Here is a 24,477-nt window from a genome sequence, read left to right on the forward strand (position 1 = left end):
TTATCAAGTGACAGCTAACTTTAATGTCTTATTACTGTAGTAAAAATAAAAATGAAAAAATCTATGCAGTTTATCTAAAAAAAAAAAAAATAGTTCCCTTCCGTACCTATTCACCGGAAAATGAGCGGCTTTTTGTTCAGCTGGCGCCATCTGTAAGTTCTCAACCATACTGACCAAATTATAAACACAACAAACCACTGGGCATTGAACTGTCATCCATCACCTGTCATTTCGGTTGCTAGTCTGGTTGTTACCAAACAAACGGCCACAGGGCGTCTTAAAAATTTTTTTTATTCAATCAATAAATCTTTAGTCATCATAAATAGTTATTTAAATCAATAGTTATTATAAATATAATAAAATGTCACATTACTATGGCGGAGCTTCATATATTCGGACGAATAGAATCAGCGGAAAATTTTAAAAAGTCTATTTTATTTTGTAAATGGAGTTTTCATACCGGTAAGTAATTATTATTATTGATACTAGCAACTTGTGAACTCTAAATAAATAAAATTTTGCATAACACTGAAGTTAGCCGTCAGCTGTTAATTAAAAAAATTTTTTTAATAAATTAATTACAATAAAAAAATGCTTCTAAAATTTTTCATTTGTAATTTTTATTAATTTTTACATGTAAAACTTTTTAATTTAATTTTTTTTTTAACAGGAAGTGGCTGGAAATTATTAAATGGAAATAGTGAAGGACAAACTCAAGAGTGTCGTGATTTTTATCGCAAAAAATTAGCCTGGGATCATCCGATCGACTTGCACTATACAACGCACACGCTGCAAGGCTCACCAAAATTATTACTGCAAATTTTTTCACGTGATAATTACGGTAGAATATTATTCACTGCCTACGGTACATGCTCGGTGCCGATGATTCCAGGATTTCATCAAATTAAGTGTCACACTTGGAAACCAATCGGTAGCTTTTTTTTTTTTTTTTTTTTTTTTCTTTTTTAAATTAATCCAAGAATAATAACAATAATTGACAGTTAAATAATTTTAGGTAACTGGCAAGACAGATTGAGAGATAAGTTTTTGGGTATGACATTACAATTAAAAACTCCTAGTCTTCTAGCAAACAGTACTGACCGGTTTGAGTTATTAACTGAAACAGAGGGTGATGTTGAGATAAACTTTCAAATAATAACCCGGAATTTTAATAAATTCGGTTGTCATTGATAAAAATATCACAAGTCACAGTGAAAATACCTACGTGTAAATTTATTACATTAGTTATTCGTGAGAAATTTATTATTTAATGCTCGATATAAAATTACAGTACATTAAGAATTAATCGTGATTATTACCACCTCAATTCTTCATTATTTAGTAGCAATAATTACTAATAAATTATTCAATGATGATGTCAACGTCAAGCTTGCAATCCGAGTATATTTTAGTCTCAATTCTGTTAAATTTAATAATTTATGTCCATTGCTTGACGACAGATAGTTACAGTACCTTGACAACTTGTATGAATGAAACCGAGTGTAAGAGTTCGTCGGAAAATTATGAATTAATAAATGAATCCAGCACTAGCGAAAACATTAATTATTTCACTGAAATGATAAATACTGAAAAGGATTTGAATCCCACTGACGTTCATATTACTAAAAAAGTCAATGTTTCTAACATATTTACGTCATTTTATCCAACTACGACGAGTTCTCATTCTGTAAATAAATTATCTAATTATTCAATAACTGCAAATATCAATAGACAATCAGTACCAATTGTTAAACGAATTACTGATCCTTGCACGTGTGATTTTCAGGTAAAAAAAATTTTTTTTTCACATAAATAATGATCTGTTTTAATTATATTTCATCAATTTATATTTTTCAGATGTTAAGGTGTGATATTAATTGTTGTTGTGATAATGATTGCACAGATTTTCATTTGAGTGTATTTTCTCACTGTTCTGATCATAAAAGAAATAAATATGACAGTCGTTACTGTTACACCAAAGAATTTATACGTAAAAATAATACTGACTTTATCTTAGAACGTATCGCTAATAATTTATTTTGTATATCATACGATAATTTACCACCGATTTATAGTAAGAGCAGCTCAATTGTAAGTTTTTCTATTAATAATTCATGAAAATAACATTTGAGTTGTATTAAATGATTAAAATAAAATTTTAGAAAGTTACAAATAGAGCAGAGTTTGACGAAATATTAAAAATTAAACTCCAGTCTGAATTTACGTGGTCTCAAAAGCCGTATGTGCCTTCACAATTAAATATGAAAAATCCATATCAAGATGGTGACATTTTATGGACAGTTAAATCCAGATCTTTCCATCCTTTAGGTATTATCTTTTCTTGTATCAGACAATTTCAAATGAAACCGTATTGAATTAAACTATTCATTTTTAATGACGTTTGTTCTACTTGCAGAATTACCTATCAGTGGATTTACCAATCACTGTTTGTTTCGAAGAAGTTTGACGTATTTAAGAGAATCGAATTTCCACTGTCTCCAAACAAAATTAAATATGAATAATAATGATCTTTTTATTGAAGCTTATAATAATTTTACAATTATATCTTCGCCAATATTTTTAAATTCATCTCTTTATAATATATCAACAAATCAGGTAGTCAATATAATTTTTATTTGTATAAAAAAATAGTCAACACTTATTTTATTTTATTTTCAGAGTTGCCCAAAAAATATTTGTATACCAATTGAAACAATGTATTGTCTGAAAGCGTGGTCTATGTGTAATACAACATTGCAACCAAAATCTTCTTGCAAAAATGGTACCTGCTATAATATCGTTGAGCGAATTCTTTATACGATAACACACAACGGTACAATGGGTGTACAAAAAATTCAGCTAAAAATTCTTCTCGGTAATTTTTCAACGAGCTATCACCAACATTTTGAGGTGAAATATGAGTGGACCGAACATTCAAACGACCAAGTAATTTATATAAGTGGGAATCCCGGTTATATTACCGGTAAGCCGATAATAATTGGTACTCTAATGAAATCAACGTCGAAAAATATTATCACGGAATTTATTTTCGTTAACAAAACGGATTACAAATTAACAGTGCCTTTGGGAGGGAACAAAAACAATTATTGCTCTGAAGAAAATAGATATACTGTTAAATTTAATGAAGATTTAAAATCAAAGTGCCTCATTTCATTAGAAACAAATAATTTAACTGTTGATACTTGCAACGAAATAAATAAAAAAATAATAGCGACATACTATCAACAGACATTAATAAATATAACGTCTACTGAAGGTTATAAATTATTTATATCAAAAACAAGTAATATCACGAACAATAACGTTACAAACTGGAATCAAATGTTATTGAACAAGCTACCAGCGCGAGCCACTGGCCAAAAGATTAATGACAAAATATCCTGTTGGAATTTAACGACGTCCATACATATTGATATCCTATATTCATTATTACCGAAACCCGATGACGATACTACGTATCATAAAATAGTTGGAGTGGCAATAACTCTCAATGAACGTAATGTCAGTTTATCAAAATGTTCTATAGTTGATTGCACGGATAAAATTGATCATGAGATAAACAGTTTTGTTAAATTTCACGACGTATCAATGCCAGATAATTATTTTTTCACCGGAGGCCCTAATTTAGATATCAGTTTGCCTTATGACTTTTTTTATCCTTTTATAAGTGGCTCTAATTCTTGTCAGTGTAACATTATAATTATTAGTATTAATTTAATTAATGTAATTATCTATAAATTTATTATTTAAGCTACAAATTTAAAAATTTTATACTTAAATATTTCGATGCATTTAATTTAATTAAACATTTATTTCAAACGATCAATTCATTTCATTTACATTTGAGTTATAAAATTTTAATTATAATTTATAAATTATTTTTATTGTATATTGACGATATGAAAATTAAATAATAATTATAATAATAAAATAAAAATAATGAAAAAAAAAAAAAAAAAAAAAATTTCTCCAAGAATCGAACCCAGTTTATTAAATTGAAAAGTAAGCAAAAATTTAAAGCGTTGAACTAATTAACTAGTAGAATATTTTGATGATAAATAATAAATCGCGCTTAATTAATACTGAATGAACGAATTAAAAAATAATAAAATTTTATCATTTTAAATTACAACTTATTGATTATATTTGGTGATACAAATAATTTCTATTACAAGAGTTAACGTGAAAATGCTTTACAAACGAGTTAGTGCGCCAGGCACACTTGTAGCGGCGCGACATCTTGACACATTTCCCATGATGCATTGCGGGATTGTAATACTTTCTTATACATTATCTTAGCGTTACTCAGTTTTAAACAAGATGGCTGTAACTTGTTGGTAGACTTTTTTATATTTTTGTTCATTATTTTTACGTGGATTTTATAAAAAATAATAATATCAAAACAAAGGTTACTTAAATAATAAAAGGTAGACAAAAACATTAAACGAAGTAACTTTTATAAATTTAAATGTTTAAAGTAAATAAATAAGTGCCTCGGTAAAATATATCTCGGTATAATTAAACCGAGTTATTAATTATCCAAGTGTCAATTAATACAACATTACACCATTTATTAAAACAATTAAGGGGACCAGTTTTATACTTTATTATACTTTTTATTATTATTATTATTATTATTATTATTATTATTATTATTATTATTGTTAATCTTAGTCTTTTCTTCTTTTTGGCCCATTTTAAATATTTATATATTTATTATTCTTTTGATAACATGAATTATTATGATAGCGCGTCATCGCAATGTGCCGTGAAAGTATAATCAACGAAACAATTATTATTTGTGTCAGTAGTAATGTTAATCTGTGTTCACATATTATGACAATAGTCTTCCTATTTTTAATAACGTCGATAAATCTAGTGTACAATAAACAATAACTTATTTTAGAGTTACAAGCTACTAGTGTTCAATATCATTTTATTTATTAACATTCAAATTTACATCTACTTATTTTATTTACCTGGAGTACATTACCAGTCATTTAAATGAGAGGTAAGAATTCATGTTATTTATGTTACTGAAAATCGTAGTCATCCGACAGTTTGACATTAAAAAAAAAAAAAATTATGAAAATTAATTTAGCATGATATTAAAGTTAGCAGTCACTTCAATTTTTTTTAATAATTAAATTTGCTCCAAAAATTATTTTTAAAAAAATAATTGATATGTCGAAATTTTAAAAAATTAAAAATACAATTTTTTTTTTTTAAATTAAAAATTGGTCAAGATTACTAACTTTAAAGTCATAAAAAATTTTATCACCCTTGAAAATAATTAAAAATGTATATTAAAATTTAAGAATATCTTCGCTTGCATTTTTTAAAAATTATTTTATATTATAAAAAAAAAAAAAAAAACAATTATATACGTTGATAAATTGTGCAATTGTCTTGAGAAAATAAGTTTCAATTTATGTATGATAGTAATAATAATAATAATAATAATAATAATAATAATAATAATAATAAATATCAATTATCATGATAACGGAATTATTTAAAGTAACGATCTGTCATCAAGGTAAGGAACATTCCTCTGCAGACATCATCATTGTGTATTTATTATTTTTGACCGTAATATTTGTATTGACAGCGAATTATCTACGAAAAGTCGGAAAATGTGTCAATAAAATTTATTAAATAAGTTACTAAGAAGCTAAATGATCGAGTGAATAAATAAATGTCTGACTACTGTGTCAATTGACAAAACAATATTTTCACCATGACACTTATGCTACGTCTTGATATCACGAATATAAAAAACCGAGTTTTAGTATTAAAAATAGCAGACTAAGACTTTCTGTTGAATTTTTACAATGTATTTAAATAATAAATAATAATACACTAAGCATAGGTAAAAAATCAAAAATGTGAAAAAACCAATTGCAACTTAATAGTAAAGGTAAAACAGTATTGGGTATTGTTTATTGTCCATCTGATAATTATAATAATAATAATAATGTTATTGAAATGGGTTTAGGATGTTTGCAGATGATCAAGGTTATTAAAAACTTCCGGATGAGCCACCTGCCGATAGTAGAGCAAAGAGCACCAGTATGAGCATTATTAGCATCATGAGTATGTTCATTGACGCCTTTAGACGTGTATTCTTTATACACTCGACTCACTGTATTCACTATAAATGCACTTATTAACTTAAACTCACTAACTCACTCATTTAATGTAAAATAAATAATAACTACAGTACCTACTACTAAAGGCGTGTCTACAGATTAGATAAATCATTCAAACAATCCTTTAATACCGTTGTTTTCGAAAAATTTTGGATTAATTTTAAATACGCATACAATGCTGGTGTACATTGCTGGTTTTACTGGCAGTTTACCTATTTTTATTATTATTATTATTATTATCATACATTTGATAATTCAATTGATGTAGCCCAAGCGGTTGTAGAGATTAAAAGATTAGCCATAAACTAATTGATTGTATCATAATGTTTTAACTGATAACAACGATTTGAATGTTATCTTTTATCAGTTAAACGTTGTAGGTATTGTAATTGCGGCGTTCAGCGTTTTATTTGCATGCTACATGCTGGTGTGTGTGTGTGTGTGTGTGTGTGTGTGTGTGTGTGTGTGTGTGTGTGTGTGTGTGTGTGTGTGTGTGTGTGTGTGTGTGTGTGTATATGTGTAATTAATGCTGGTGATTTGTAGGAAGATTGGCCGGGGAAGATTGGATTGGGCTGGAGAGGAGAAGGTGAAACCTGGAGTCAAGGTGTGGCGGACAACGAAGGGATGAATGGAACGACTGCGGTACGGCGTGTTGTTGGGGCCGGTGGAGGCGGAGGTGGACAGGAACCACCACCCGTTGCTACACTCGTCGTATACAAGGACGACGCGGGCTACGGGATGAAGGTGTCTGGTGATAATCCTGTTTATGTACAATCCGTCAAAGAAGGTAACTTTCTTTTTATTTTTAGTAATAGCTTACGTTTTTTAGTTTTATTTATTATAAAATGATAAAAATACTATTTATTTTTAGTAAACAGAATGTTTTTATTGCCAGGTTAATTCTATGGCAATAATGGAATATTTGTTATTATTTTAATACTTCATATAAGCTCATCTTGATGTTACACTCATCCAGACCTTTCATTTGAGCACCCACATGATTTTTTATATATTTTTATTTATATAATATTTATGAAATATACAGAAATTAATGTGGACATTTTTTAATTATCAAATTTCTATAATTAAAAATTTATATTGAATTTTTTAATTACATCATTAGATAATTAAAAAATATATGGTAAAATGAGTTCATTCAGACAGTTTTAAACCTTAACATAAATTGAACAATCATTTAGATTTGAAAGATAATAATTATTGAAGAAAATTATAAACCAATTATGATAATGTGATATTAAAATTTCTAGGTGGTGCCGCCGAAAGAGCTGGACTAAAACAGGGCGATAAAATCATAAAAGTAAAATAATTTTATAAAATTATACAAATGTATATTTATGCTAAAAGTTTATAGTTATAATAACAATGTTAATGTCATTATTTTTAGGTAAATGGCGTCAATGTTATGCAGTCGACGCATACAGAAGTTGTGCAGCTAATAAAATGTAAGTTAATAAAAAAATCTCATATTAAATTTACGAGGAAATCAAGTAACATCAATCAAAAAGATAATAAAAAGTTGATTTAATAAAAATGAAGATTCTTTGTCATGCTCAGTTAATACAAGCTATATTTAATTGTATATTTATTAAATCCAAGGTCGTTGCTTTCATTTTATTTACAATATTGTATTGATTGTGGCAAATTGTCTGTATACTTGCCCTAGACCATGTGTGTGAGCTGCGTATGCACCAATAACACAATGGCCCGCGGCGTTAATGATGTAAGCACGTGTGTTTATAGCGGTGACTCGAATTAAATTCATTCTTTACGCGATTTTCTTGATTACTTTATACAATTATCGTTTTTTTCCTTTTTTCATTTTCATTATTTTTTTTTTTTTTTTTTTTTTTTTTTTTTATTATTTTTATTACATTTCATCACTACACTTTAAAATATATTTAAAGTATCGTTGATGAAAAAACAATAACAAATACTTAATTAAATAAAAAATAAATAGAATTATTTATAATGATATTTTGATATTTAATTCGTTGGAATTTAAAATAATAACATAAAAAAAAAAAAATTATGAATTAATTTTCAAGGCGTTACTGATTTCAATTTTCACTTTTATTATCAATTTCAATAGCAATAATAAATTTAGTTTATAAACATTTATTGTGTATACCCAGTCAGTGACGCCTGACACATATTTCCGTCCGAGTATTACGTTATTGCGACAAATACTCGTAATTAAATTTTTTAAATTTACATTTCATACGATTAGTTTCTTTAAAGCGACTCTCTGCATTGCCAGCTACAATTAATATTCAATAGCCAGGTTAATTAATCAGTAACATTATTTTGCAACTTGAACTCTTATTATTAGTAATGGTACGATGATTTTTTTGCTCTCAAAAATATTTAACAATTTGTTGGAGATAATCAAGTTGTTTAGTTTAAAAAAAATAAACAAATTATCGCGAACAATGTCCATTAATCATATAATTTGATGTGTCATATTTAAATATTCATATTTCAATTATAATGGTGTTTTATTTCATCACTGCTGATACTAGTTAAATTATTTAATTAATAATTGATTAGTTTTAATGTCAAGTTGATTTTTTTTTAATAAGAAAAATTCTTAAAAATCCTAAAATTGTCAGTTACTGTGTTTTAAAATTGAGCAGCCGTATTGTTGAAAATTAATATTTTAAAATTCATTTTATATCTAATAAATTAAAATCCACGCACAGTTTTTAGTCGTGTATCTCGTCATTTATATTAATATAACACCTGAAAGTCAAGATGCCTGGTTTGTTGAGATTTCCTCATTTTATTTTGACGCATCACAGACTCTGACGCAGTTTCGTCCATTCCGTTGACTTTAAGAGACGTGTTTTATATTATTATTTATTCATTTATTTATATTTTTATTGCAGTCTATTGGTGTTTAAGAATTTTTAACCAGCAAATAAACATTTTTTTTTTTTTACACGAATAAATATATATAATTACTTTAAATAATTAAAATTATCGGTTGAATAATATGAAAGAACCAACATCTTATACCGTATCTCATAAATGGCACTTAGAAGGTCCTCTTGAAATTTATGCCAGTAAATTAAAATTTTTAATCATAACTAAATAATAAAATCAATAAAATTATAATATAAATCTCGAGTCATTACTCATTTTTTATCCTTTAATAACATTTAATGACCTGCCTTTTAATTTTAATAATTAAATTTTATATTTTATTTGATAATTTAATTACATAAAATGGGTAAAATTAAAAAAAATGATCAAATTTATTTTCATAAAAAAAAAAAAAAAATAAATTAAAAAAAATTTTTTAGGTATAATGTAATAAATTAAGCAAAATAAAAAAATAAAAAATGTCGGCTAACTTTATTATTATCTCCTTGAAGTTTATTTTCGTAGATTACGTTCAAATAATTATAACAATAATAACCAAGACCAATAAAAATTATCAAAAGTTTATTACATTCCAAGAACCCATTAAAGTAACTTCAAACTACTTAAAAAAGATAATAATTATTTAAAAAATGTATTACAATAAATAAAATAAAAAGTATCTAATTGTAAACTATGAAAACATATGTTAAACAATTCTAAACGTCAGAGCGCAAAAATATCTTATGAGTCATAAAAAAGTAAAAACCTTGAACTTGTATTTGCAGCATCGACGCAGGTAGTTTTGACAGTGCAGCAAAAACCACTGGGTACAACATTGGCCGCGTTGCAGCAGCAAGTGGGAACAACTGTGGGCAATCAGCAACAGCAGCCGCAGCATCAACAACAAAGGCCGACGAGTTTGTCGGCAGCGTCAACAATGGTATCACCTTCACAATCCGCTACTTCTTTGCATCGGGCATCAACAGCACCAGCCGGTGGTGCTCCTTGCACTGCACGTATAACTGGACCCCAACCTGTCGACGTAAGTCACAGTAATTTGGGCTGTAGTAGTAATCATACTAATATTAATATTAATCACAATAAAGTACGACATGCTCTTATTTACACCCTCGCTTCTGTTGCTAATCATGTTATTGATTTTTCTGCTTTATCTGTTATTCCTAAGCTTACTTTTCCGTTTTTACTGGTTAGAGCACCGTCATTTACTGATTTCATCTCCACTGCATTTAATAAAAAAGTAAGATTACTATTATTTTACTTATTTTATTTATTTACTTTTTTTATTAACTTATTTATTCATTTATTCATCAATATTTTTTTTTTTTTTTTTTTTTTTTTTTTTACTATTATTTTTTTTATTTTTTTTTTTTTTTTTTTTTTTTTCCATTTTATCATTTAAACATGGGTTTCTGGTTTATTTTTATTCCTACGCACACTGATAGATAAATATTAAATTATGGCATTAAAATAATATAAATAGACATTAAAAAAGAAAAAAAAATATTTTAGCACGAGAAAAAACGTCAGTTGGAGACACAACGTGTTCATACATTTCAGCTGATGTTAGAAAAGGAGCAGAGTTATGTTGATAAATTACGAAGTGAACTTGCTAAAATGGGTATTGGATCCGGGAACGTATCGAGCGTCGCAACATTACAGACTGAGTTGGCTGGAGCTGAAAGACGAGTTCGCACTCTCCAGGATCAACTGGCAGCAATAACAACCAATGATCAGGTACTATATTAGCATTAAAATAAATTTAATAATAACTAAAAACAAGGACAATTTAATGGATAAGTATTTTATTGAATGTTTAGTTTAAATAACCGCTATTTTTAGTTAAGTGTTTTAAATTTATAGTATAGATGTTAACTAGTGATTAGTAAGAATGTTTATTGTAATGATTAGTTGATCGTTATCATAATTTTAACATGTTAAATAAAAAAAGGTGAAAGATCTAATACCAGCATATTTTTTAGATATCTTAGATCGTCTTTAAATAAAATACACGATTTATAATTAAATAAAAAAAAAAAAAAATCTATGAAATAGTTCTGGTATGGGATATTTGACCTTGGTTTTAATTAAAAATTTTATCTAAATTTAAAAAAAGCTTACCCATTCGTTGGAGACCGGAGATAATAGTGCTTGCGCTAACATATATGTTTACTAGCTAACCTGCTGTTATTGTCTTACAGCTTTGCTCATTGGTAACAAACGCCTCGTCTCCCTCTGGTCATTATTCCAGTTCTGGTAGCAGCAGCGGTGGTGGTAGTGGTGTTGTTGTTGTTGGTGACACACCGCCACCCCTGCCCTCACGTAAATCCTTGTCCATGCAGAGTTTGTCCCCACCTCCGTTGCCTCCACGACCACCTCCACCCACCTCAAACACGCACAACGTACAGTTGGAGCTGGAGAGACAACTGCTGATTCATTTAACGCCCCCAACCACCAGTCATGGTATACCTAACTCTGTAAGTAGTGTCATCGACTCATCACACGTGTTAATGCTGCCAATTTTTTTTTTTTTTTTATCATTCTGTTGTCATAGTTATGTTTAGTTGTATTGAGTGAGAATCCTCCAATTGTCTTCCTCATTAATTCATTAATTACATTTTTTTATTCATTAATCAATACGCACATGTGCATAATTTAGAGGAGTTTTAAGGACGTATTTATCAATTCCTGGATTAAATTTGGCACTAACAACACGTCTGTTATAAAGTTTGTTATAAAATTTTATTACCAAAAAATCTATAATCAACTAACTGATGGCTAATTTTTGTAAATAATTAATTTCTGTGTCTTTTTTTTTTTTTTTTTTTTTTTTTTTTTTAATGTGAATAATTTTTAAAATTATCAATTGATAGTTTTCGCAAGACGCGCACTTGGGGTCACCGAATTCACTTAACAAACATCAACGTACTAAATCCTCACCGGAGCAATTGAGTACGACTATGATCTCACCGTCTGAGGCCAGTAGACTGCTGATAGCATCGGAATCGATGAACGATCTATCACCATCCAGACACCATCTCGGACATGGACGTCTAAGCGGGATTGATTTAGATGATCCTATCCATATCACACCCCCGGGAACACCACCGCCGCCTTATCCACAACCGAGTCCTGGGATTGATGTTTTGTCGGCAACTCTCAATGAGGTCAGTTACATTTTTTACTTTTATTAATATTATTTATTTTATTTCTTCTTATTAATTTATGATTGTATTAATTAAATATAGTTTTGTCCGTTATTGCTTCAGAGTGCAGATAGTTTTCTGACAGTAACCCCAAACCGTCAGTCTTTGAATGAAAATAGTCCTGGATTACCCCAAATTCAACAACCTATTATGTCGATGGAAGACGATGATATGAGTGATCAAGAAGTGGTAAAACTTTGTTTCATTAATTATTAATACTGTTCTGTTTATATCTCACAATAATGAAAATAAAAGGTTGACGCTCAAGTAGTTGCCAAAAATTAAATTTTAATAAATTAATTTTGGTATATTACTTAAAATTAGCCGACAGGTGCTTACTTGATTCGTCGTGATAATTAATGTCCTATAATTAATTTTTTGTATTATTAGGGTCAACTTGAAGATCATGGGCCATTTAAATCTTTATCTAGATTATGGGAACACCATGCACATCTTTCTGTTTTTATAAATTACGTTCTATCGAATAGTGATCCTTCAAGTTTGGTACGTTAGTTATCAATATCACATGTATTTTTTTTTTTTTTTTTTTAACGATATATTTAATAATTGAAATAAATTTTTTTAGTTATTCTACTTGGTAACAGACTTGTATAAGGAAGGTAATGCTAAGGAAATGAGAAAATGGGCATACGAAATTCATTCTAGCTTTCTAGTACCTGGGGCTGTAAGTATTAAACTTAATAATTATTTGTATATCAGGAATGTTTATAAAAATGTGTTTAATAATATATGTATTTTCTTTGTTCAGCCTCTACGGCTTAATAACGTAGACGAGAATGTAGCACGCGAAATAGATGACGTTCTTTTACGAGAATCTGATAAGGAAGAAATACTGCGTAAAATATTTTGGAAGGCTCGAACAAGAGCGAAGGAAGAATTGAATGAACAGTTAGCAGACTTCCAACAAAAAAGGACAGCAGGTCTTGGGATGCTATTTGGGCCAAGTGACGCACAGCTTGACGAAAGCGAGTCTGATAAATCTAAAGAAACTAAAATTATAGAGACTTACCTCCTGCCGAAGATGGACCCGTATTTGTACGTGTCAAAGCTTATCAGTAGCATCAGTGACATTACTGAAAATTTTTTAATTAATTTTTGGATTTATATTTACAGAGAAGACATTGAAAAAGATCAATTGGATCTCCGTCAATTTACGACTGCAGCTGGCTTAGCAACGATATTAACTAAAATATTTCAAGTACGATCGGTATCGCTCGATCGTGTGCCTACTTTTGTAGCTAAGGACAAATCAAACATTAAAGCCCGTTTGCTTACCGGCAAAACTAGAAAAATGGCAGTAAGAGGTCATCATTTTGGAGCGCATCAATATTTTACTGTTACGTATTGTAATCATTGTCAACTTATTATCGGTGGAATCGGTCCGCAAGGATACCAATGCAATGGTAAGTTTTTCAATAATTAAAAACAAACATTACTGACAGTTACAATAAGATTTTTTTCTTCTTTTACAAATAAAAACATACGATTATTAATTTTATTAATAGATTGCTCCCTAAGTGTTCACCGTCAATGTGTTCGTGTAGTCGAAGAAAGTTGTCCAGGACCATTGCCACGTAAGGAGCGTGGTAATGATCGTATCAGCAAGCTTATGGACCGTATAAGACCAGAAAGAAAACCACCATCGTCTCATCATCACCATCACTCACCAAATCAAATGCATCTAAGTAAATATTTTAAATAATTTTATAAATATTTAAAAATCAATAATTAAATAAATTGAAATAATATATTAAATTAAATGTAGACAATAAATTATTTTCAGTTGAACGTTCTAAGCGTCTTGAGGAGGAAAATTTATTGGGAGACTGCGAAAATGGTGAGTATAAATATCCACTATTTTTATTAATTTTAAATAGTTTTTAAATCTTGGTAATAATATTTAAGTGAGAAAACTCCAGTATAAAACATCAGAAATGCCCAAGAAAAAAAAAACTAATTTTCAAATTTATAGTTCATAAACATTCGAGTTTACAAATGGCTATTTTCCAGTAATCTTAAAAACATACTTAAATTATTATATATATATATATATATATATATATATATATATATATATATATATATATATATATATATATATTTCTTATCTGTAGATCATTAAGTCATTACGACAGCTATTTATATTTATGTATGCGTAATATGATTAGTCGCGGTAAATTGACCGCTGCGTTGTCCCTGACTCATGTACTTGAAACATCTTAGTATTAGGCGCTATCAGTGGCCACTCAGCCACAACACAATACTTGACTAATACATTTAAAAAAATTATCAAATATCAATTAACAAGACATTTAAACTGTCTTTACGATAATCCCGTTCGACAAAGCATTCAATTATCAACCGCCTTAATATACATTTGTGCTTTGTTAGTGTTAACGTCGCTCTAAATTTAATTAAAAAAAAAAAAAAAAAAAAAAATATAAACCAAATTACGTCAAAAGCCGACAGCGTTGTTTGTGTAAATTGTAATGTGAAACAAATTATTGTAAAGGAAAAGACAGATCATATGGCACAGTAAAAAAAGGCAAACGAGCTTTTCAATTAAATAATTAACATACGAGTACTTGTTCTCTTCTCGTTGTATTATGATCATATGACTCGTAGGCGTTTCTACCCGACACGTCCCCTCGACAATCGCAGTGTCATTAAAACAATGCTGGATCTCAGTGGTTATTTAAACATATGCTACTGATGTCGAGTGTAATAAAACAATTAACTCAAATATATATCTTGTATATGTGGATACGTTGTGTGAAGGAGAAGGTGTGATAAAATTTTGAATAAAGTATCAGTATCATAAATCATTTACTAATTCAATCTACCAAGTGGCGGAATATCGCTCCAAAAACAAGAGAAAAAATAAATAAAAGTAAGCGAGCTGACTCTCAATGTAAGATTGATGAGCAGAGCATATATGTGACTACACCGTAGTAGCAGTATGTTGGATTTTTTTTAGTTCTCACATGTGTACAACATACCTACTACTAATACGGTATTTCTCACTACACTTACAAGCTACTCTACGAATAGTATACCATTTAGGATGGACCGTACGTACGGATGGGATACCAAAGTTCTACGAATACAGAGGAAGGAAATATGCGGGATGTAATGTGAGAAAGTTTTGTCTAGTAGTGGGAGACCGGAAATAAACCGCCGACTGTTGAAAGGAAGTGTTGAGAATTAATTCTCAATGTTTTAATAAAATTAGCCATCAGTTAAATTCAATTTTTTGGTGATGAATAAGAATAAGAAAACTTTTATTACACGTATGTTTATATTTAATTTAATGTAAAATTCACTGTTGAAAATTTCTGTGATATTATATAAAATAATTAATCGTATTATTTTTCATGAGAATTACTTAGAATATTTTTAAATTTATTTCCAGTGAGTAACACTTTTTAAAATGGAATTACTTTAAAGCTTGATAATTAAATTTGCTCATGTAGAATAATTTTTTATCAGATAAAAAAGTAAAGAAGCTTACATTAAGCTTTGTGTGTCAAAGCGACATTTATATATATTTTAATTTAAATAAAAATTTATCAGAATTAAAATTTTAAAATCGTTTTTTAAAAGTGTAATTTTTTTTTTTTTTTTTCGTGTTTTTTATTAATGTGTATGTTAGTGTGTAAGTGTATATGGATTAATACTTACAAATAAAACTATAAATAATGCTTGAGGTAAAAGTTACGGATAAATTGTTGGAGGGAGAAGATCATGACTCCCACTACCAGAATGTGGATACTAATTTTTCACCCCTGATGTCTACAGCCTTTGGCAACCTAAAATTGTCTACTGTGAGACAGAAAAACAGATTTCATCGCAAGTTCAAGACTGACGGTAACGTGAAACATCAACGTTTCAAATTTAAAGCACTTACTGTTGGCTAATTTTTTATTTATTTAATTTTTATAATTTTAATTTTAATTTATTACTTTATGAGAGTAAATAAAACAGTTGATTAATTTTTAAACTAAAATATTTAAATAATAAAATTTTAATTGTAAATTCGCCGACAGTAAGAATGTTATTTTAAATTTAACTGGTGAATAAATAAATGAAAATAAAATAAGTGAAAGAGTAAAATGAATAAAAAAATTGTATTTAGGAATAACGAAGAAAACAACAAAACCGAAGAATTTACTCAGTAATTCAAGCAAAAAAAAAACAATAGCTGTTAAAGTTTGGGAAACTTTTGGAGCTGTTAAACGTATCCGTGGGAGCTGTAGTGATGTGATTAATACGACAGATGAATTAATTGTTCACGTGGATTGTATTCCCGCAAGTGTACGGCGTCTTTCGATCGATGACAATTACGGAGAAACAACTGACACATTTGACATCAATAATTCACTTTATGATCAACTGGAAAGTTACAATTTTAATAATAACTGGAAAGGTTTGTCTGCAAAATCATTATTGCTGATAATTTATGAGAAAATATTAATATATTTTAAGCAACAATTAAAATTGTAAGTAGGACGTTAGTTATTAAGTGGTAATTGTTATTTTATTAAAATTATTTTGTCATTTAAATATACGAGTCATAGCATAAGAATAATATTTTTAATGTGTACTTAATGTATGTATTTTACTATCGCGTGCTACAAATATCTTCTTGCACGTGTATGCAACGCAGTAGTTGAGTTCTAATATAAACCGCACTCAACAAGACTTAATGTCTTTTCTGTTACTTACCAGGCGTACATTTTAGTCTATAAATTCAAATATCTTTAATATACTTAATTGCCAATAAATAAATAAATAAATAAATAAATAAATAAAGCACAAAAATTTAATCTATAAATATGTATTTTGTAGCTAAATTCAATATTTAGCCCCTAAAAAAATTAATAATAAGTCAATGAGATTAGGATGGTAAAAAAAGGGGGTACAAGGGCACGTGTCACACGTCGCGTGTCCACGGTAAAAAATTAAGGCAGTTATTTTCATCATAACATGCACGGGTGGGTAAAAAAGCTGTGTCACGCTTTTTCCTTATCGGTCCTTGTTAGTAGGGGAAAAAAATAACTTTTACCGGAAACTTGATCTTTAAGTCTTTTCCTTAAACAATTAGTCAATTATGTTCAACAGGGGAAAATGTGTAAGGTCTTTTATCCTGGAGTAATTTCTCATTTATTGTTGGTTTAACTCTGAGCGTGTAATGCGCTAATACATAATATTGGTAGCTGTCGAACCAAAATAATAAAAACAAAAAATAATTTTAAAAAGCAGAAAACGATAAAGAGAAAAAAAGAGAGAGAGGTAAATCTAAACTTGGTACTGGGGATTTTGTAAGATTTAACTAACTTTCATGAGTTATGATCTGATAGTTGGCTTCTTGCCAAAATATATCACGATTGAATAAATATGTAAAGATGATAGAAATCACAAGAATTACGAGGTGAAAAAATGTTTTCATGCCAAGATATTATTTATATTTTATTTTATTATATTTAAATTATCATAATTACTATGATAATAAATGTTGGGTGAATTGTCATTTTAGGAGAGCATCGCGGAGGCGGCGCAAGCGGAAACACCCGTGGTAGTGTTGAAAGAGGACGTATTTCCGGTTACGGCGATCATCTCGATAGTATGGACGATCCTTCTTCACGAGAAGATATCTCTGAAATGTAAGTTGTTTTTTTTTTTTTTAATTATCTACATAATTGAATAAAATTTTATTTATTAATTAATAACATTAATAAATTACTACAAATTTTGTTATTAAATTGCCATTAAAATATTTTTGTATATTGGTTGCCATTTTTAAGTAAAGGTTTTTTTTTACAAGTAAACAGAGAGTATAGAGAGTTACCTTTAATTATAAGGGTAGTAGTCCATGTATTTATGTCTAATTACTGTAATATAGTACTGACCATCTGCATACAGACAAGTTCAAAATGTTTAATATTAACAATATTTATTTGATGTAAATAAGAATTTATTTATATAAAAATTATCATCAATTTATTTATTTTATTTAAATAAACAAAGTTGTTAATTTTTTTTTGATTAAACAAATTTTTTATTAAAATTAATTAAAAAAAAATAATTTTAACCTATTTCTACGTGTTTGTAATGTTATTAATATTTAATTTTTGTCATCAGGGTGCAGCAAAATATTTCCAGTAAACCAAAGACGTCAAACATAAATCGGTCTGAAAGTTACAAGGAGCGAATACATCATAAGGTAATATAATATTACAGTTTATCTATGAAAATATTAATTTTTTTGATAATTTTAAAAATGATAATAAAATGAATACTTTGATTTTAGCGACAACTTCGTGAAAAGCGAAAGACCAGCGATCCAAATCTATCGAAAACAAAGTAAGTTGATAAAATATCTATAATTTACAAGTTATTTGACGAATTTCGGGTATTTAAATTTTGTGAAAAGATTTGACCTTCACTGTGTCGATCTATAACAACAAGTATATTTGGCAAAATATAATATCAAGCTGATTGTAGCACCCACAACATATACACGTGCGCAGACTCGCATATTACCTCGTCGCCGGGACTCGAGTTCTGTCTTTCTTTCTTAATGCTTCCTCCTAAAAGCTACGTCGAAGTTTAGTGTGACGTTAGACCCGTGTTTTTACGGACGTAAATATCACTTCTGGTGTATGACAGTGTGTCTAAACATCAGTTTCACAACTATCTCTAGTCAGAAACTTTTATTTGTAATTTAATAACTAATTGCTACTGAAAACTTAAATCATCAATTGCCGTATCAAAACTACAATCATACAAAAAACAATATTTCCTAAAATAATAATTAATCGTGCCTAAAATTTTGTTTTTAAAATTTTTAACCATCCTAGTGGTATTAGTTGAGAATATATATATATATATATATATATGTATTATAACAGCTTCATCGCCAGTGGCCTTGCAAGACTAAAATAAATATTCACTACAAAATACATTCATAAAATTTGAATAATTTTTCTTGGATAAAATTCTTCTTAAAATATGTCATAAAAAAGTAAAAAATAAATTTATAGTTTTATTTAAAAAAAAAAAAAATTATAATTCGCAAAAATTTCTACGTCTTATCAGCAAAGTTTACTCAGTAAAACGATATAGTAAAATTATTTCTTTGACCTGCCGCTCCCGTCATTATAAGTTACGACAGTGGAAAAATATTAATTACATCACTAGAGTACATTGTAAACGTAATTTAAAAAAAATCTAAACACAATAAATTAATATGAATATAAGATCGATAATATTAAATCGTGTAGAGTATCAGAGGATGACTTTTCATTGATAAATAAAAATATATAAATACATAAATCAATAGTAAAAGTGTTAGAATAGTTAGAACAGTGAGAAGAGACGACTACCTCGTTATAATTATCTTGATAGCTAAGTATTAGGGCTGTTTTATTTATATTATTTTTATTTTTTTATCCAATCGATTGAATAAAATCAATACTTAACGATAGCCATAGGCTCAGCCTCCGTCCGAGTATCTACACAAGCGCACTATTCTGTGATACTGTTCATTGGTGGATTTATATAAACCATACGTACTGTACTAGAGAGTACTCCCGCCGGTATTTCCATACATTAACCACCAGCACCAGTAATTGCTCATCCTTACTCAGTATATAACCAACTAACACGTGAATTAAAATAGGGACGAGACGAGAGGCAAGAAGATAATCAACAGCACGTAGATTGTGTGTATGAACACAGATAGATAACACAAATAGATTATACAGTTCACTTGGCTTTAACTGTCGTGGAGTAAACGAGGGCTGGTGGGTGGCAGAACCACCATCTAGAGCTTGATTAAAGTGATTGAGGAGCGGCTTCGATAAGACTGTTAAATAAATGCGTCCACTGACTCATTTAATATATGGATATATTTTTATATTAATTCATAAATCTAAATTTAATAAAAATATTTTTGCTTTTGGTTACTGTGATTTATAAATTATAAATAACTTTTTTTCGAGTTCATTCGATTTTTTTTTTTTTTTTTTTTTTTTGCCAAATTTATAGATTGTATATTTTAATAGTAAAAAATGTCAATGTACTCTACGCGAGGTAGTTTATTTTAACAAAAACAAATCCTCTGAGTGACACATTTGTTGACAACCTTTGAAATAACTTTAAAGGTTTCACAGATTAATCTAACAAGAGGTAATTCTTGTAGGGAGGTGAGAGTAAAAATAAATAAATTAAAAAAGGAAAAAAAAAAAGGAAAAAAAAAAAAAAAAAAAAAACTTTAAGAGGAAAATAACAGAAGAGAGACTGGGATTTATTATTATCATATTAGCGACGGAATTTTTATCGGTTGTCAAGGAGGAGGGTGTATTTATATTTGCATTAAAAAACATAAAACGGAGGTTCACTGGTATATTATTATCTATATAAAATAATAATGAGACAACGAAGTTCTCGACGAGGACGTCCTCGACCTAATTCCCGTGCTGATGATACTATTCCCGATATTATAACGCGTAAAGACGTAGCTTCGTCACATGAAAGGCCAGATGGTCTTGAAAAAAGTTTAAGCGCCGATCAAAATTGTATTAACGTTAATTCTGATAGAGATAGCGCGACTCTTGGGCACATTGAGCGCCGAACTCGCTCTGAGAGGTATTTAATTACTGGTTATTAATTATTATTAGTAATTACTAATTAGTATGATTAATTATTAATTAAAATTATTTTTTCAGTGACTGTGAGGCGACAGTTGCATTCCCCGGTAATTCTGCTGGCAGTTCATCAAATAGTAGCCTATCAACACGAAGTTTAGATAGTCCGAGTACTAGTTTAGAACAAGTTCACCCAGCAAATGCTGGTCATCACACATCTAACTCGTGGGATAGTGACGTTGATGTCGAACCAGATCCACCGGATTGGAGCCATGGAGTTACCGAAGAGGTTCTCAGTAATCTCAGTAACTCTGAAAAGAAAAGACAAGAAGTTATTAATGGTAATTTTATTTGAATTTTTATTACTCTTTATTTAATTATTTTTTTAATTAATTTATTCATAACATCAATTTTTTTTTTTTTATCATCAAAGTTAATAAATTTATAAAAATTTAATTTACAATAAAAATTTTTTTAAATATTTTAGAATTATTCCACACGGAAAGGTCACACGTACGTGCTCTAAAAGTACTTTCATACGTCTTCCACAAGCCATTACTTGAGTCCCAAGTTCTTCCATTGGACCAAGTGCAATTATTGTTCTCAAACTTAGACGAAATGGTGACTATCCACTCGCGTTTTAACCAAGCAATGAAACGTAAAAAAAAAGAAAATCCATGTGTGGGTGACGTTGGTGAGTTAATACTGGAGATGTTTGACGGTGAAAATGGTGAGGCATTTGAACGTGCTGCCTCGATATACTGTGCTAAACAACAGGTCGCATTGGACGCATTGCGTGACAGACGTCGTAAAGACCCGAAGCTTAATTCGTTTTTAAACGAGATTGAGGCGAATCCTCTGTGCAGACGACTGCAGCTTAAAGACCACATTCTGACAGGTATGCTCCGATTGACAAAATATCCATTGCTATTTGAGAACTTGGCTAAGTACACACCCAATAGCTGTGAAAAAGAGAAAGTAGCGGTATTGCGTGCTGTCGAGCGCAGTAAAGAGATACTGAGCTTAGTAAATCAAGCTGTGCGTGAAGCTGAAGATTGTCAACGGTTGACCGAGATACTGCGAATGATTGACAGATCTGCTTTCGACAAATTCGACCACCCAGCGGTCCAAGAGTTTAAAAATCTAGATATTACTAAACGTAATTTAATATTCGAGGGTCCCTTGCAGTGGCGTATCGTTAGTCGCCCGAAGCCTGTTGATTTACACGTGGTGTTACTCGACGACACGATACTCCTTCTTCACCGGCAGGACGACAAATATATATTGAAATTCACCAGCACCAATCCAGCTAACTCTGTGCTGAGTCCTATTTTCAAGATGTCTACAGTGCTGGTCAGAAATAATGCCGTCGACAAAAATTCACTGTTCTTAGTCAACACCTCGCAAAAGGGAGCACAAATTTACGATTTAGTCGCGTCGTCGCCTGCTGAACGTAAGTTGTGGTGTAAGCACATATCAGAAGCCGCTGAAGCCTACAAAACACGCAACCTAGAGGGTAGAAGACCATCACCGCCTACTGTCTTGAACGAAGAGCCATCTCCGCCGCCAGAAGTCCCGCTTAACATGGACGCGAATGCGCCTGATAAAAAAGAGTCTGATAAAGCTGCGACACAAGAGTCTGCAACAAAAGATAACGATGTTCAGAAAGAACAGAATCCAATAAGTACTGAGACAATGACAACAAACACGCAGCCTGAAGAGACTCCCGAGACTCCGGCGACTGAAGAGTCTTCGAAATCAAAGCCCGAAGAACCTCCCCAGTCAGATCAGAATCAAGACCAACAACCACCGCCTCAACAGCAACAGCCATCAGCGTCAGGCCCGTCTTCAGGAATTGGAGAATCAATGAGACTGGTTACTTGCACACAGTGCTCACTTATTGATCCTGTTGAAGTACACGCAGAAGTACGGCCAGTACATGTCGCTGAGCCAGTTCTCACGCCGATCGAATCGCTCAGACGGAAAGACGAAGTTATTAAACAAGCACTCGAGGAGAAACAGTCACTGGTCGCGGATATTCTCAACATCCCCAAGGAAGATTTCGAGCATGTCGCTGATATCGCGTCTGAGCCCTCAGCTGTCGAGAAAGAACCTGCTGAATTGATACTCGCGGCTATCAGTCAAGCCAACCAGTTGGTCGGTATTCTTAACTCCGCGTTGGCTGTTACGGAGACAGAAGCTGTTTTGGCTACACGCGGCACTAATGCTACTGCTAGTACTGGTTGTGACGCTGTTGGATGCCCCGTTCCACGGTCACATCCTCATCCACACCAGCCTGTGATTCCTGTTGTAACTCTACAACCTATTTGCCATTCCCTTACAACACAACTTTCACAGCTTTTGGTGAGAAATATTTTTTTTTTTGGATTTTAGATCATTAAAAATATTGGCAATTATTTACAAGTGGAAAATTGACATTAAAAAAATTTTTTTTTAATCTGTTTGTTATTATAAATTTATTAAAAAAAAAAAAAAAAAATTGCGTTCAAAAAAATTAAAATTAAAATGGTAGACCTTATACTTGTAAATAATTACCAAAATATTTATAGAAATTTATTTTAAATTATTTTTTGGTTTTAACAAAAACAGAAAATCGTGAAAGAACGAGATGAGGAGCGGGATAGATTGCGTAAAGAGTTACGACGAAGCAGAGAGCGGCTTCATGCAATCGATGCTGATGCACAACGTAAGGATAGAGAGCAGTATCAGTTTTCTACAAGTACCATTCAAACACCGACAGATCTCGGGGATCATATTTCCACAGATGCCACTGAAGATATTAATAAAGAAGTAAGAAACGTAGTACTTAATAAAATTAAACATAATATCTTATTACTGAGTCCTCTCTCCCAAAATATGTAATAATCAATTTAAATTATCTTCTAGAGGTACAAAATAATTGCTTAAATTGTCATATTTAAATAATTTATATTGATATTTTTTATTTAAGGAATTCGTCGATGCATGTGGTGATCCAGACGTCGAATTAGAAACGAATGATAACAAGAAAAATACAACAGCAACAGAAATGATGGGCGATAGTGTTGGTTGATAATATAACATTACTAATTAAAAACTAAATTAATTTAAAAATAATATTACTAATTATTATTTTGTCCACTTGGTGCATTTGTAGGGCGTTTATTATGATGTTCAGTTTTAAATAGTAACGCTCGTACTGAATATGCGAATGGAAATAAAAAAAAAAATAAATAAAAAAAAAAAACCATAATGCTAATAATTAAAAATAATAATTAATTAATTAGCAAGCTATTTGCTATAGATGTGTTATCCAAACACATGAAATTGTTAAATATCAAATTTTTTTCTTTGCTGAAAAACGATAAAAAAAATTAATTTTTAATGATACCTTTATTCCAAGGATTTTATGTAAATAGATCGATTTATTATTATTAATATTTTTTTCACTCTATTATTATTAGATTTTTGTTGTCGTGAATTTATATATCCTATTTTTTGACACGGTATCAAGTCACATCATTGACT

General features: G+C 29.8%; 3 protein-coding genes and 1 long non-coding RNA gene across 18 annotated transcripts; 3 read left to right on the plus strand and 1 right to left on the minus strand.

Moving 5' to 3' along the window:
- Nucleotides 1–223: 223 nt before the first annotated feature.
- LOC141525067 (B9 domain-containing protein 2-like) lies at nt 224–1,191 on the plus strand. The gene is made up of 3 exons (XM_074239381.1): nt 224–462; nt 671–931; nt 1,016–1,191. Exons 1-3 carry the CDS (start codon nt 375–377, stop codon nt 1,189–1,191), a joined length of 525 nt encoding a protein of 174 aa, XP_074095482.1. The 5' UTR covers nt 224–374.
- A 178-nt stretch (nt 1,192–1,369) lies between these two features.
- Nucleotides 1,370–3,918, plus strand: LOC141525066 (tectonic-1-like). Its single transcript, XM_074239379.1, has 5 exons — nt 1,370–1,786; nt 1,858–2,091; nt 2,163–2,328; nt 2,417–2,616; nt 2,680–3,918. The coding sequence occupies exons 1-5, from the start codon at nt 1,370–1,372 to the stop codon at nt 3,769–3,771; spliced, it is 2,109 nt and encodes a 702-aa protein (XP_074095480.1). The 3' UTR covers nt 3,772–3,918.
- Nucleotides 3,919–4,324: 406 nt separating this feature from the next.
- Nucleotides 4,325–24,416, plus strand: Rhogef2 (Rho guanine nucleotide exchange factor 2). Of its 14 annotated transcripts, none has more exons than XM_074239366.1 (26): nt 4,325–5,032; nt 5,543–5,560; nt 5,633–5,941; nt 6,020–6,093; nt 6,717–6,960; nt 7,442–7,491; nt 7,579–7,636; nt 9,842–10,161; nt 10,243–10,314; nt 10,587–10,811; nt 11,276–11,551; nt 11,948–12,241; nt 12,323–12,469; nt 12,671–12,784; nt 12,867–12,965; nt 13,050–13,336; nt 13,415–13,704; nt 13,807–13,986; nt 14,067–14,138; nt 17,838–17,964; nt 18,443–18,524; nt 18,612–18,664; nt 21,031–21,290; nt 21,437–23,313; nt 23,560–23,760; nt 23,921–24,416. In XM_074239366.1, exons 4-26 carry the CDS (start codon nt 6,031–6,033, stop codon nt 24,020–24,022), a joined length of 5,493 nt encoding a protein of 1,830 aa, XP_074095467.1. In that variant the 5' UTR covers nt 4,325–5,032; nt 5,543–5,560; nt 5,633–5,941; nt 6,020–6,030; the 3' UTR covers nt 24,023–24,416. The 14 variants fall into 14 exon arrangements, with proteins under 14 accessions (XP_074095467.1, XP_074095466.1, XP_074095469.1 ...); XM_074239374.1 differs by having other exon boundaries at nt 4,326–5,032; nt 6,020–6,117; XM_074239365.1 differs by lacking the exons at nt 5,543–5,560; nt 5,633–5,941.
- Nucleotides 17,821–20,732, minus strand: LOC141525068 (uncharacterized). Of its 2 annotated transcripts, none has more exons than XR_012478798.1 (3): nt 19,784–20,732; nt 18,150–18,213; nt 17,821–17,957 (listed from the first exon to the last, which is right to left on the minus strand). It is a non-coding gene; the product is annotated as an uncharacterized LOC141525068 (long non-coding RNA). The 2 variants fall into 2 exon arrangements; XR_012478799.1 differs by having other exon boundaries at nt 19,687–19,870.
- Nucleotides 24,417–24,477: the final 61 nt, after the last annotated feature.

The sequence above is a fragment of the Cotesia typhae genome, unplaced genomic scaffold, assembly GCF_013202065.1.
Source record: "Cotesia typhae breed Kobodo isofemale line unplaced genomic scaffold, CoteBio_Ctyphae contig_23, whole genome shotgun sequence".
NCBI classification, from domain to species: domain Eukaryota; kingdom Metazoa; phylum Arthropoda; class Insecta; order Hymenoptera; family Braconidae; genus Cotesia; species Cotesia typhae.